Consider the following 15,475-nt stretch of genomic DNA (forward strand, 5'->3'; position numbering starts at 1 on the left):
ATAAAAAAACCAATAATATATGTTTAATTGTTATAATTGTATATTATTGTGAATAACAGTCATTTATGGTTTGTTCTTATAATAAAATCTGAAAATATTGTTTATAAAGATGATATAAATATAACTACGTTCGTAATAAGTGTTGTAATACATTAGTAATTATTACTAAAATTTTACTAAAACTATACCTAAGCCTACTCTTACACAGAACCCTACCTGTACCTATCCCTAACCCCTAGACTCCCCTGTTGGTGCCTAAACCTAAGACCCCCCTGTTGGTGCCTAAACCTAAGACCCCCCCTGTTGGTGCCTAAGTAACCCTCCCTGTACCTACCCCTAACCCCTAGACCCCCCTGTTGGTGCCTAAACCTAAGACCCCCCTGTTGGTGCCTAAACCTAAGACCCCCCTGTTGGTGCCTAAACCTAAGACCCCCCTGTTGGTGCCTAAACCTAAGACCCCCCTGTTGGTGCCTAAACCTAAGACCCCCCTGTTGGTGCCTAAACCTAAGACCCCCCTGTTGGTGCCTAAACCTAAGACCCCCCTGTTGGTGCCTAAGTAACCCTCCCTGTACCTACCCCTAACCCCTAGACCCCCCTCTTGGTGCCTAAACCTAAGACCCCCCTGTTAATGCCTAAACCTAAGACCCCCCTGTTAATGCCTAAACCTAAGACCCCCCTGTTGGTGCCTAAACCTAAGACCCCCCTGTTAATGCCTAAACCTAAGACCCCCCTGTTGGTGCCTAAACCTAAGACCCCCCTGTTGGTGCCTAAACCTAAGACCCCCCTTTATTATGTGGATAATTATGTTTTACTAATTGTGGATTAAAAAAATATTTTGCAATTTACGTTACGTACTGATCGCTTTATTTTGTGAATAATAATGTTTTACAAACAGTAAGGGATAAAACTTTAAATAATGTTTTAATTATTTAAATAAGATAAATATGTTTAGTATTTTCATAAACGTTATTCGGCACGGGTGCATTTTATAAACGTAAATCACCACAAGTTCAGTTATAAATCATTAAACAGCTCCGGGCGCCGTTTGTAAACTTTATTTAGCTCCTGGCGCCGTTTATAAACTTTATTTAGCTCCGGCGCCCTTTTTTCCTACCCGGCGCCCATTAAACGCTATTTATTATGGGAGTGAATGGCGGCGCCCTTTTTGTCCACTAGCGGCATGCGCCCTTTTTTCCCAGCTCCATGCTTAACACCCTTCTCTTTCCATAACTAGGGTTATACAGGTGGCAGCCATTAGCAATTACTCCTTTGCCGGACACCACCTACTCCACCAGTTGTCCCGGCAATTTGAAAGGAAGGGAGGGGTTCCTCCAATAAATGTAAAATATTTTATATTTGTCATCATGCAGCTGAAAAAAGGCTGCTATTTATTATTATAATTTAGAAAAAAGATTTTATTTCTGAAATCTTGTATTTTGAGTTTGGGTCCACTCTAATTAAAATCTACAGACAAGTAACACGCTCCTTGCTTCCAATTGTGATGATTTTGACATCTGGACGCTTGCAATATAAATTATAGACATACGACTACGAGATCTACCTTTGAATCCACGGGCTACCAGCCTACAGTGCATTTGTGTCTTTAAGCCGAGAATACGCTACTCTTGAAGTGGATTATACAACTAAATTATTCACAAAACGTGTCGAGACATAGAGTATTTCTCGGCCATTGTATATCTACTGCCATTAGAGTATTTATGGACACTCTGATCCCAGTGGGACCCCACTTTAGTTTAGATAGTGGGTAGTCACTACTTAGGAACGAATTCCGTTCAAAAGCCCCCCATACAGGGGAGCAATCGAAAAATTGTATGAGGAATTGTTATTGTATGTAACACTTATTACTGTGATGGCTATATCAGCTTGTGTCTGTACTAGCTATACATGAATTTACTTAAATATGTTTTATGTGTTTATAATAAAATATATATATATTTTAATATAATACATTTTAATTATTAGATGATCTGACTCAAACCTCATATCTATATCTCTGAATACATTGAGAAGCTGTTTGACCCCATATGCCCTATTTGCCCAAATCAAGATTAGCATCTTATGTTATGAGGCCTAAAAGTGACATACCTTTATGTAACTATAGGTCCATCTATATTTAGGGTTTTTTAATCAAATCTTGAGCTCATGTTGTCATGACTTAAAATTGAGGGCATGCCTAGATAATTATGTATGTATTCACACACATACATAAGGGATGCTTTGGCTCATGTGCAATTAACTTTTTCTCCCGAGTTTTCTCCCAGGTCATATTTTCACAACTTGTCAATAAAATGCATTTAAGCCACCAGCAAACAGGGACATATTAAGGTCCTGTTCACAGTGGTCAGTTGTGTTGCAGAATAATTCTGCATGTCAACTCACTGCCCATACAATTCTATGGGCCTGTTCACAAGGATTATTTGAAAACACTTCAAGTTTAAAAGGTTGTGGCTATCTCTCCTATTCATTATAGGGGCTGTACAGAAATCTTGGCGCTAACTGTATTCAACTGGTGCTGCAAAAAGCAGCTATTTGTAGTTGCTATTCTATGATTTTATGTGAAGCCACTATTTAAAGCTGCTTTTTCTATGTCTATCTGCTATTTATTGCTTCAATTTGTAGCCGCTATTTGGAGCTACTATTTTCTATGTGTATCCGCTATTTTTCATTGTTTTTGGTAGTCGCTATCTGTAGCTGCTATTTACTTAAGGGTTAGGCACCACCGGGGGTGCGGTTAAGAGTAAGTCCTTTAGGAGTTAAAGGAAACCTGAGATGACAGGATATAAAAGTTTTATACATACCTGGGGCTTCCTCCAGCCCCCTCCATGCAGATCGCTCCCTTGCTTCCATCCAAAGCCTCCTGGATCCTCCGGTAGAAGCTCCATTATCTCCAACACTTGTGGCATACTGTGCATGCGTGGCCAAGATGCGTGCGTGCCCCATTGCGCTCCCATGGCTGGGAGCTTTGTGCACCTGCGCAATTTTACTGCTATCCTACGACCTTTTAAACTTGCATGCTGTTCACAGTACTGCATTATAACTGACCACATTTTTCTAACTTGCCGCATGCAGGCTTTGCATTAAAGTCTATGTTTAGTCTCCATCGCAGTCCACAGTTATTATAACGCAATATAACGTGTATGTTATGCAACTGACCACTGTGAACCTAGCCTAAAATAATTTTAAATGTACTTTTTCACCTACTTTGTTTTGTTAATTTTTCAGTTGCAAAGTGCTAAAAAGTTATTTTAAAGAGATGAAAATGTGTCTCTTAAGAGAAAAAGTGAATTGCATATTGACCTTTAGGTCTATTATTTAGGATTTATTAGGCATCGCTATATGTTTTGTTTAAATGTAAAGACTATGAATAAAACAATGAACACAAGCATATCTGTGAGTGTTAACAGTACAAATACTATAGACAGATGTGCTGAATGTTTGACAATTAACAAGACATGCTGCTATCTCTTAAGCTTGAAAAGCTGCCCATGCGTCTTCCTCTAATCATATCACACATATGAATACCTCTGTCCTCTCCAATTTTTTATCTGTCCCAGCACTTGTGGTTGGGTGAGTAATGCAATCCTCTGTGATGGTGCTAATGTTATTTTGGTGTCTGCACTATATATGACCTTCCATAAGTATGTACACACTTACATGTCCATGCTGGTCCAGTTCATTGTTTGTGAGCTTGACTTTCTCAAAAGAGACCATTTGTTTTAGTAGCTGCTCCCCGGTGAATGGAGAATCAGGATGCACATATAACCTACATGATTTAAAACAAATATTACTTTACCAGGATGCAGAAAAATAATTACCTTTAACAAATTTGTGTTCTTGACCTATTTTCATCTAGGGATTTGTTGTGAGCCTATTTCCCCTTTAGTAATCTTCATTTATTCCTTTCAAGAACATACTATGGGTTGGTTACATAAGTTCTCTAGTGCCTAGGTTCTCAAAGTGTGGTACGCGTACCCCAGCAGGTACTTCTGATGGTTCCAGAGAGTACGCGTACTTGATATACTTAACCAAGAAGAACATATTTAGAGTTTTAGAAAAAGGATACATTTATTTGAACAACACCAAATTAGTGTTTTAGCCAATTAAAAGCTTGGAAATTGTTTAGATCCAATTGTTATGTTCTACGATTAAATATATATTTGTCAAGGGGTACTTGTGATAATTTTTTACTATGCTAGGGGGTACTTGGTGAGTACACAGTTTTAAAAGGGGTACATACCTTTAAAATGTTGAGAAACACTGCTCTAGTGGACCCTCTTCACGACATAATGTACAATTGATTATAGAAATACAAATATCGATTTGTATGGTGCAATTACAGCATGTTTTTATGAAAGAAGGACAATAACCAGAAAATGTTTTCTAATGTTAGCGACTTAAATATTATTTTTATGAATCTTCTTTATTGAACATAGATTCCTACGTAACTGTTTAGCCATTGCATAGCATTAAATTCTGATATTCTGGGACCAACATATTTTACAGAGAAAACTTTTCTCATGTAAGCCTATAAAAGCATGTAATAAATTTGCTGTGAGTGCTTTTAAAGTATCATTACCTCTAAAATGTTTGCCATTTATTTTAATGCAATTTTTATCATGTTTTATTGCACAGTTTTGTTATTTAAATAACATTACTCTAGTCCTTATGACCTTACACTGTACAATATATCTGTCTTAGCACTTGGATTGATTTCAGCGACAATTTTAACTGCTTTCATTTTGGACCATAATAATGTCCTTATTCCTGTTTTTCTTAGCAGTTTAGAGCACACAGCAGCAGTGGCAGTCTGATAAATCAAACTTGAAATAAAGGATTTAGAAAAAAAATGGTACCATTATATACTATTATACTGTATACTGTGCATGTATGATTGAAAGAGGATCTCTTGCCAGAACATATTATTTTCAGTACTGGAGAGAAAGGGCTAGCTTGCTTGTTACATTTTTAGACTTTATAATGTTTTCTTAAAAACTTTAAAATCCAAAATCCATGTTAAAGAAAGTTGCCACTGCAATTTAAATGTCCAGCTGCACCAGAATACTAGAACTTGGTCAGTTTAGAACGACATTGTTTTAATTGTGTTTGTAATATTATCACTCACTTTTTGCCCTGATGAAGCCCCACCTTGGAGTGAAACATATAGGGCTTTGTTGTTGTTGTGTATAGGAATAACACCTACCATGTTTCCCTGGAAGGTAAGACCTCCTCCGAAAATAAGCCCTAGCTTATATTTTGAGCATGCTACATGCTACTGCTACTTAGTGAGTGCAGTGATTGGCACAATAACGGAGCCATAGTTTCACTCTTAAGACCATCAGATCCAATCAGTGATGCTGCAGGCAGAGTAGCACCTCCTCACCATGACAACGGGAGATGTGGAGGTGGAGAGAGGAAGGGGAGCACGCAAGTTGAAAGCATGGGTTTCGGCCCCAGTAGCAGGGATGGTGAGGAGATTCTGGGGTGTCAGTTGCGGGGGTGGGGGGAGGGGGGGGTGCACATCACTCTGTGTTGCTGTTATATAACTGGGTTGTACAACGGACAAGGGGACATGATTTGCAGGTGGAGGAAAAAAGTTTTTGCCATTTACAGTGGGATGCGAAAGTTTGGGCAACCTTGTTAATCATCATGATTTTCCTGTATAATTCGTTGGTTATTACGATAAAAAAATGTCAGTGAAATATATCATATAGGACATATAGGAGACACACACAGCGATATTTGAGAAGTGAAATGAAGTCTATTGGATTTACAAAAAGTGCGCAATAATTGTTTAAATAAAATTAGACAGGTGCATAAATTTGGGCACTGTTGTCATTTTATTGATTCCAAAGACTTTGGAACTAATTATTCTAACTCAAATTGGCTTGGTAAGCTCAGTGACCCCTGACCTACATACACAGGTGACTCCAATTATGAGAAAGAGTGTTTAAAGACAGTCTGAAGCGAGAATAGATCTCGCTTCAGACCTCATATATTGCAGGGGCACGTGTGCCCCTGCTAAAACGCCGCTATCCCGCGGCTTAACGGGGGTCCCTGTCCCCCCAAATCCCCTCCGTAATGCGGGGGAGCGCTTCCGCATTGGGGCAGGGCTAACCGCCGCAGCCCTGCCCCACGCGCGTCTGTCAGCGCGTATCTCCACCTCTCCCCCGCCCCTCTCAGTCTTCCTTCACTGAGAGGGGCGGGGGAGAGGCGGCGATGCGCGTCTGATAGACGCGCTGGGAGGCAGGGCTGCAGCCATTAGCCCTTGCCTCCAGGAAGCAAAAATCTACGACCAACTTGCGACCAAGGTTTGCGGGGGGTGGGTTGGGGGGTCAGGGACCCTTGTGCAGCCGCGGGATAGTGGCGTTTTAGCAGGGGCACACATGCCCCTGCTATATATGAGAGCTGAAGCGAGATTTAGTCTCGCTTCAGTGTCTCTTTAAGGGGGTCAATTGTAGGTTTCCCTCCACTTTTAATTTTCTCTGAAGAGTAGTAACATGGGGGTCTCAAAACAACTCTCAAATTAACTAAAGACAAAGCTTGTTCACCATCATGGTTTAGGGGGAGGACACAGAAAGCTGTCTCAGAGATTTTAGCTGTCAGTTTCCACAGTTAGGAACATATTGAGGACATGGAAGACCACAGGCTCAGATCAAGTTAAGGCTTGAAGTGGCAGACCAAGAAAAATCTCGGATAGACAGAAGCAATAAATGGTGAGAACAGTCAGAGTCAGACCAGCACCAAAGACCTACAACATCATCTTGCTGCAGATGGAGTTACTGTGCATCGTTCAACCATTCGGCGCACTTTACACAAGGAGATGCTGCATGCAAAAGTGATGCAGATGAAGCCTTTTCTCTGTCTACAGCACAAACAGAGCCACTTGAGGTATGCTAAAGCTAATTTGGACAAGCCAGCTTCATTTTGGAATAAGGTGCTGTGGACTGATGAAACTAAAATTGAGTTATTTGGGCATAACAAGGGGCATTATGCATGGAGGAAAAAGAACACAGCATTCCAAGAAAAAAAGTAAAATATAGTGGTGGTTCCATCATGCTGTGGGGCTGTGTGGCCAGTGCAGGGAGTGGTAATATTGTCAAAGTTGAGGGATGCGTGGATTACACTCAGTATCAGCAGATTCTGGAGACCAATGTCCAGGAATCAGTGACAAAGCTGAAGCTGCGCCGGAGGTGGATCTTTCAACAAGACAACGACCCTAAACACTGCTCAAAATCAACTTAGGCATTCATGCAGAGGAACAAGTACAACGTTCTGAAATGGCCATCTCAGTCCCAGACCTGAATCTAACTGAAAATCTGTGGTGTGAGTTAAAAAGAACTGTCCATGCTCGGAAGCCATCAACCCTGAATGAACTAGAGATGTTTTGTAAAGAAGAATGGTCGAAAATACCTTCACCCAGAATCCAGACTCTCATTAGAACCTTCAGGAAGCGTTTAGAGCCTGTAATTTCTGCAAAAAGAGGATCTACTAAATATTGATTTCAATTTTTTGCTAAACAATTTTTGTTTAAACAATTATTGCTCACTTTCAGTAAATCCAATAAACTTCATTTCACTTCTCAAGTATCACTTTGTGTGTCTTCTATATGATATATTTCACTGACATTTTCTATCGTAACAACCAACGATTTATACAGGAAAATCATGACGATTAACAAGGTTGCCCAAACTTTCGCATCCCACTGTATTTAGAAAGGGGTCCTTCACAGTGAGAGTGGTTAAAATCTGGAACATCTTACCTCAGGAAGTAGTTATGGCAAACTATATAGCTGCAATTTTTAAGAGGGCTTGGATGCTTTCCTTGCATCGAAGGGCATCCACAGCCATAATTTTTAGGTAGTTCCCGGAAGAGTTGATCCACGGATTTATCTGGCTGCCATCTGGAGTCGGGAAGGAATTTTTCCCTTTTCAACTGGGATATGTGCAGGTTCAGGATGGTGTTTTATTTTTATTTTATTTATTTATTTGCTTTTTTTTTCTGGTTGGACTTGATGGATGAATGTCTTTTCTCAACTAAATTAACTATGTAACTATGTAAATATGTAACTGTAGCTGCAGCAGGACCGAGTTCTGGGGAAGGATACAATCTTATGACTGCACAAACTTAGGCAGTTGCATTGCACAAGCTAGCTGAATTCTTGTTTCAGACAGCTAGTACCCGTGTTTCCCCAAAAAATAAGACATCACCAGAAAGTAAGCCCTAGCACATCATTTAGAGCAAAAATGTATATAAGACAGTGTCTTATTTTTGGGGGAAACACGATTCCTGGTTATATATTATGGTAAATAAATGAACCAGCTTGGAGCTTCCAATAAAAAGTGTGAGTTTTGTCACTCCAGGAATAAGCAATAGCGAACATGCTTTTTTATGCATATTTATTAAAGGCTAAGTTGTAATTGGTCTCTGGTTTAGCCTAGTCCTCTTGTAGGAAAATGTATTGTTTTTCTTAATTAGAGCCTACCTTATGTGATTATCAATTCACTCTTTATTTATATGTCATTGGCTGCTTTCTCCAGGTTGCTTAGTGTACAACACAGAAGCTAGAAGAAATCCTTTCCATTGAATTAAATAGAAAGGACATCTACTACTTGCTGCACAGTGACACCTAGTTGCTGAAGGAAAAAGCAGCACATATTTAAACAAGTGTAGCTCTGGTTGTAGACGCTTGCCCCCCAAAACCTCACAGCTACTCTATTTCCCTAGAGTCAGTGCTTGTTAAAAAGCCAGTCAGTGTCAGCCAATAGGAAGTTGTAGACTTTCTGCTACCTGATTCAAACATTAAAATTAGAGCTCCCCCCCCCCCCCCCCCCCGCAAACACTCATCACATACTAGTGATAGTATGAGAGTATGAGAAATCTCTGGGCAAGACTGGGTCAAGGATTGGGATTCTAAAGTTCACCTCTATCCCCACTTCATTATGCACATTAACACTGCCCCAATCCGTCCTCCCCGTATCAAACACCTTCTTCCCCATAGCAAGTGTGACCAGTATAACACCCACTGTGTGCTCAGTAAGGCCAGTTTAACTTCTCTCTCCCCCCCCATAAGAAGTTTGATGAGCATGACTACCCCCGCCACCACCACTACAGCAAGCGTGGTCTGTATAAATCCACCTCTTTCCCTTATATCAAGTGTGGCCAATATAACTCCCTTCACAGCAGACACATCTCGTAATAAGAGAAGCCAGCAACCCCCCCCCCCCCCCCTCCAACACTGTCCATTGCCAATTTAGCTCCCTCTAACTCCCAACAAGTGCAGATGCCCCCAGTCTTCCCTTCCCTATATACACAATAGCACAGTATAGCAGTGTATTTTCACCTGCTGTAGAGCTGCACATTAGCTCTCTTCTTCATAACAGTCACCAGCCACCCCCTATACTGTTACTTCCATGCAGGACACCAGTTTTCTTGCATAAATCCACAGCCAAGGTTATTAGGTTTTAATATGTTTTTTTTTAGATATTTAAAATTGGAACCACATGGAAATAACACTACAATAGGCAGCAAGTGGCTGTCATGAAGACAAAAGGAAAGGGGACCAATGTGAAGCTCTGGAGCAGGTAGACTGCTGTGTTGTCCTTCTCTGTGTAATTTAAGGGATGTAAAACAGAGAAGATAGACAGGATGTAGCCATGGAAGATGCAGGGTAGAGGAAAGGGGGGAGTTGGCGGGGGTTGAAGACATGGCCATTCCTCACATCTGTGCTACTGCAGTCCAAGGCTGTAGCCTTTACAACATCTGCCTCGGTACAGCCCTGGCTCAGGGTACTACAAATGTACTACCAATGTTTCAATGTCTAATCAAAGATTAAAAATACTGATAATTACAACTATTGATTATGAAATATTAACCACTTCACCACTGAGGGGTTTTACCCCGTGACCACCAGAGCAATTTTCACCTTTCAGCGCTCCTTCCATTCATTCGTCTATAACTTTATCATTACTTATCGCAATGAAATGAACTATATCTTGTTTTTTCCGCCACCAATTAGGCTTTCTTTAGGTGGGACATTATGCCAAGAATTATTTTTTTCTAAATGTGTTTTAATGGGAAAATAGGAAAAATGTGGGGAAAAAAAAAATTATTTTTCAGTTTTCGGCCATTATAGTTTTTAAATAATGCATGCTACTGTAATTAAAACCCATGAAATTTATGTGCCCTTTTGTCCCGGTTATAAAACCGTTTAAATTATGTCCCTATCACCATGTTTGGCGCCAATATTTCATTTGGAAATAAAGGTGCATTTTTTTCAGTTTTGCGTCCATCCCTAATTACAAGCCCATAGTTTATAAAGTAACAGTGTTATACCCTCTTGACTTAAATATTTAAAAAGTTCAGTCCCTAAGGTAACTAATTATGTATTTTTTTTAATTGTAAATTTTTGAATTTTTTTTTAATTACAAAAAAAAAAAAAAAATGGGGAGTGTGGGAGGTAATGAGTTAATTTTGTGTGTAAAAGTCATTTATTTGTATGTGAAAAATGTGTAGGGTGTAGTTCACTATTTGGCCACAAGATGGCCACAGTAACTTTTTGCTTTATTGCGACCTCCAAGCCTCCTTCCGGAAGCTTGGAGGAAGAATAAGGAGGCTGGACACGTGAGTTTCTTCTCACAATGATCGCGCTGCCCATAGGAGAGCAGCGGGTCATTGTGGGGCTTAGATCAACGAACGGGAATGGATTTTCCCGTTCATTGATCTCCGGGCGAGCGGGCGGCGGCGGTTTTACTAGCGGCGGGCGGCGTGTTTACGAGCGGGAGCGCGCACAGCGTCGGGAACGCGGAAAGTACGTGTTTCTCCGTCCCTGGTTTTTAAAGGATGGAAAAAGGGGCGGAGAAATACGTACGCGCGGGGGTAAAGTGGTTAAATATTAACCCCATTGAGACCAATGAATGTCAACAATTTATGGCCCACCCCATGCATTGCCACCTGCCAACACCTGCCAGTCGGCACCAAAAAAAAACTGCCCATCTATTCTAGTGATTTTCCACCACTTCCATTGTGAATGCTCCCTTAAGCAGCTTATAAAAATATCAGAAAGTTGTAAATCATGCAGATATGATGAAACACAGGTTTTACATTAACCGGAGCATCTACAAACAGGGACACTAAGCATGCTGAATGATAATATATAACTGTTAACATGATTTATTGTAAATAATTTGTAGAATTCATGAGTTTGAGAAAATTTTCTAATAATACTTATGTTAAAATAATAATTTACCGAGCAGGTAGGGGCGGATCTGCTTTTCCTGCCACCAGCCAAGATGATCTGTGATAGGCATATCTATACCTTTTATTGTCAACTGGCACGATGTCCATTAGAACTATGTACTTGGCATCAGGATCAACTCCAGAAAATGAAACCCTTATGGTAGGAAACATCCTCCTAGAAAATACAAAAAGCAATAAGCATTACCAAATAATGAAAAACAATAAAATAAAATGTGTATGTTAATAATTTATAATAGATCAAAACTTTTCAATCAGTAGGTAGTTTCAGCCCAGACTAGAATAATTTGTCACTTAATAGGGTCCTCATCAATGTTGTCATATGTGACTCACCACATAAAAAGATCAGTGGCATAAGTGAGATGAGATATGTAACTAATGTTTATTCTACTACCAAATCCCTTCTGAGGTTGTAGACAATTTTAGGATTATTTATTTAAGTTAATTAACCTATTAGTTACCTTAAATGTATTGTCTTTCAGCCCTCCAACAGCTTAGGGCATACAAAAATGTAGGAGACTTTTACATTTTGTTTATCCTTTATCATTCAAATAAATACCTCCCATTATTTTAGTATGTGCTATAAAGAAAGATCCCCATAACCTTGAGACACTATCCAATAATATAATGTTCAAAAACAACAACGTGTCTATGTATATTGGAGTGTAAACCAAAATAGAATATGTAAAAATTAAGAGGAACATAAGCTTAGAAGACTTACCTCTACAAAAATACCACAAAAGCTAAATTATAGCAAGAAGTTTAATATAGTTCTGAAACACTACACTTCTTGACTTGCTTAAGCACTCCTACAGTCATGCTTCTTTTTAGTAAAGGTGCCCAATAGCAGTACAATTTTTTCACCAAATGCGATCTTTCGATGCGATTTTTACAATTGAATTGTATTGAAAATTTGCAATTTATGAAGGCAATTGATAAGGACCGTTTCTTTGGTCGATTGCTAAATAGGATAAAATCCATACAAAAGTTGGATTTTATGATCAAATTTGAAGAAAGAAATGTTCAGTAAATGTCAACAATCGATAATTGCCTTCCGATTAGTTACGATCGTTCAAATCACATCGAAAGATCGCATTTAGTGAAAAATTGCACAGTTAAAGGGCACCTTACTATTTCAAATATTTAATTTCAGATGGTGCTTTATAAACGCTACACTTTCAGTGACATGATTCCCCCTAATATAACCATATGTTATTACATTATCCAAAATACATCCTTATTTTTAAGACTGTCATTTGAAAATTAGATGCGGTACTTATGAACTATCCCGTCTGCAGAGTTTGGCAGCTTCTTGCAAAAGTTCTATTTGCTGCCCTACCATGACCTAAACATTTTTGGAAAGCTGTAAGCCCTGGCTTTCCTTTGCAACAGGCCCCGAGTCTATGTAATGCTTCATTCCAAAGTTAAAGGGTTTTGAATGAGGGGTGTCCCAACATGAATGATTAACAGCTCACCCGGGAGTTAGTCTTCTGTGTCTTCTGTTTCAAAACTTGTGTCAAGTGCCCTGGGGGGTCTCATTACAGAATAAAAAGAAGCAGCCGCCCCGCTATGCACCCTTATCTCCTCTCTCAGAGTGTGATACTGCTGAGGCTGGAGACTCCATTCCACTGTGCTCTCTGCAGCCAAAATCAGGGGACACACCTCTTTCACACCCCTCCTAACTTAGGAACAAAGCACGCTGACTCAGGACTTAGTGCAATAGTGCAAAGGAAAGCCAGGGCTTTCAGCTTTCAAAAAACGGTTAGATCGTGGTAGGGAAGCAAATAGAACTTTTACAAGAAGCTGCCAAACTCTGCAGATAGGATAATACGGAAGTACCTTAGATGCTAATAATCCTCTAAGGCTTGGCTATAACAATGTTCTTCCAATTTAGCTTCAGCAAGTTCAGCTCTATTAAGTATGTTGGTCTTTCCCACCAACATTTTTAAACAATTCTCCTGAATTTTGGATGTATTGTATTGATTACCTGGCATCTAACTTCTAAATAGTAACCAGCACAAATGTCATATTTTTATTTACTATTTACCTGCATCAGTATTTTACTTCAGCTAGCATATGGAAATATGCCTGAAGAAGGGATCTAGATCCCTGAAAGCTTGTATACTTTAATGCTATCAGTTAGCCATCAAAAGGTATTACTTTTACAAATCTTTGTTTTTACTACCTACATAGAGTGTATTGTATATATTTGTGTTTTGTAATGTGATCTGTCCTTTGGCAATTTTAAACCCCCAAAGCTCAGTCCTATTCAGGACAGTCAGAGCTTTAATGTTCAGAACCTGTTAGAATATCCTGCTGCCATCATTATTTTAACACAGCATCAAAGATAAGTAATATCAAGTCTTTTGCTGTCAAATAATTTCACTGTATGCCAAACAAAAACCACCCTTAAAGTATGTTGTTAATAAAAAGCCTCAAATTGTTATTGCTTTCACATTATAGAGTGGACATTAAAGAGTCATGTTGTAAATTATACTTTTCCAACCTGAGCAAAACCATGCTTGTTTTTCCCCAGAGTTTTTAAAGTTCTAAACTACTTGGGTTTTGCACATCTTGCAAAGATGTCATCTTGGCAGAGCCAGGAGAAATGAGGAGGGGGTTGGTTGAGATGTGTTGCCAGATTAAGTGCATATCTGTATTAATAACTGCACTTTAATAAACATTCACTAGCAACTTGTAATTCAGACATTGATAAAAAGAAAGCACTGACTTTGCCATGAGAAAATATATTAGTTATGTCACACAACAGTATTAAGGTGGCCATACACTCGTTAGATTAGCAGGAGATAAATCATCCCATAGATCTCTGATCTATCTGATGTGTTTAGGAACATTTTTTACTAGGAACAGATTTCCAATAGATTTCAGTATGAAATCTATTGAAAATCGATCTGATGGCATTTTCTTGCCATCAGATTTCCATTAGGTCCAATGCAAAATGATAAGCAATCTCAACAAATCTTTCTAAATTTTCCAACATGTCAGATCGATTGAAATCGATCGAAATTACCCGAAAATTGATCGATTGGTCAATCGATTTGCGATCGATCAAGGTTCCCCTGCAACAGGTTATTAAAGTTGCCTGAAAACATTAGGTCTAGATATAGTGAGTTGTAGAGGGAATTTCCAATGAACACTGTAAAGCAGCCCTGTATGACTAATGTTCTGATTAAAATCTGAACTATGTCAGGACCTTAGTGATGAGTACATGAAGTCATGTTGGCAATTATTTACATCATGACAGTTTGACAACTTCTGCATGAAATGATTCTCCTTTTAGGCACCGAGATATTCTGGACTGATCATTTTCTGTTTTTGTTGTATGCATTTATGTGGTGGTGTTTTTCACAGTGCTTCACAAAACACAATGAACAACAAATTCATGTTACTAACTCCCTCAGGGGCGCCGCTTGCAATCGAATCCCTACTAAAGTCTAAGGTACTTTTTTGTGCAGAAACTAATTACCGGTAGTATGTTCTGGGATATGGGAGGAAACTCATGTAAACATAGGGAGAAAATACAAACTCCATGCAGATAGATTCCTAGCCATAACGTGAACCTGGGACCCTAGAACTGTAGGGCAAGAGTGAAAGCCATTTATCCCCAATGCTGCGGGATTAAATCATTGGTTCTCCAGTGAATTCCAGTTAAAATAGGAATACAATTTTGTGGTACATTGTTTTGCTTTGAAGCATAATTACTAACCAATTTTCAGAGTCTAATGCTGGGCATACACGGGTCGATCCGGTGGCCGATTAGCCGCCGGATCGACTCCCGCCACGTCCCCGCTCATCCGCGCGTGCACCTGGATCGATTCCCGATCGTCCCCGCCGGCGCTTCTTATCTTCCACTCGATTTGCCGCTATTGTCCGCCCGCGGGTATCGAGCGCGGAATCGATCCCCGCGGTGATCGGACACGTCGGATATTATCAATCAAGCCGCTGATGGCTGAAGCTAGCGTCGAGCCGTGTGTGCCCAGCATAAGGCAGGAATAGAGAGGTTAATATGGAATTCAAAAGACAGCATGTCCTATTCAAAAGCTTCTAGGATTAAGATCTACTGACAACAATTAGAGAAAACAGCCACTGGACAATATTACTGCCTCCTCCAAGTGTGTATGTCTGTATGCTTTTTTGGACACCCCGTGCATCACATGTATCCAGGCAGAACAAACAGGCA

The 15,475-nt window shown here is 39.7% G+C and overlaps 1 protein-coding gene across 1 annotated transcript in view; it reads right to left on the reverse strand.

Annotated features, from left to right (window-relative positions):
- TBX20 (T-box transcription factor 20) overlaps nt 1–15,475 on the reverse strand; it is a 118,114-nt gene that overhangs the window by 94,447 nt on the left and 8,192 nt on the right. Inside the window, exons 3-4 of the mRNA XM_068236389.1 lie at nt 11,267–11,431; nt 3,676–3,784 (exon numbers count right to left, since the gene is read on the reverse strand). Coding sequence (XP_068092490.1) covers nt 3,676–3,784; nt 11,267–11,431 — 274 coding nt within the window. The remainder of the gene's footprint in view (nt 1–3,675; nt 3,785–11,266; nt 11,432–15,475) is intronic.

The sequence above is a fragment of the Hyperolius riggenbachi genome, chromosome 5, assembly GCF_040937935.1.
Source record: "Hyperolius riggenbachi isolate aHypRig1 chromosome 5, aHypRig1.pri, whole genome shotgun sequence".
NCBI lineage: Eukaryota > Metazoa > Chordata > Amphibia > Anura > Hyperoliidae > Hyperolius > Hyperolius riggenbachi.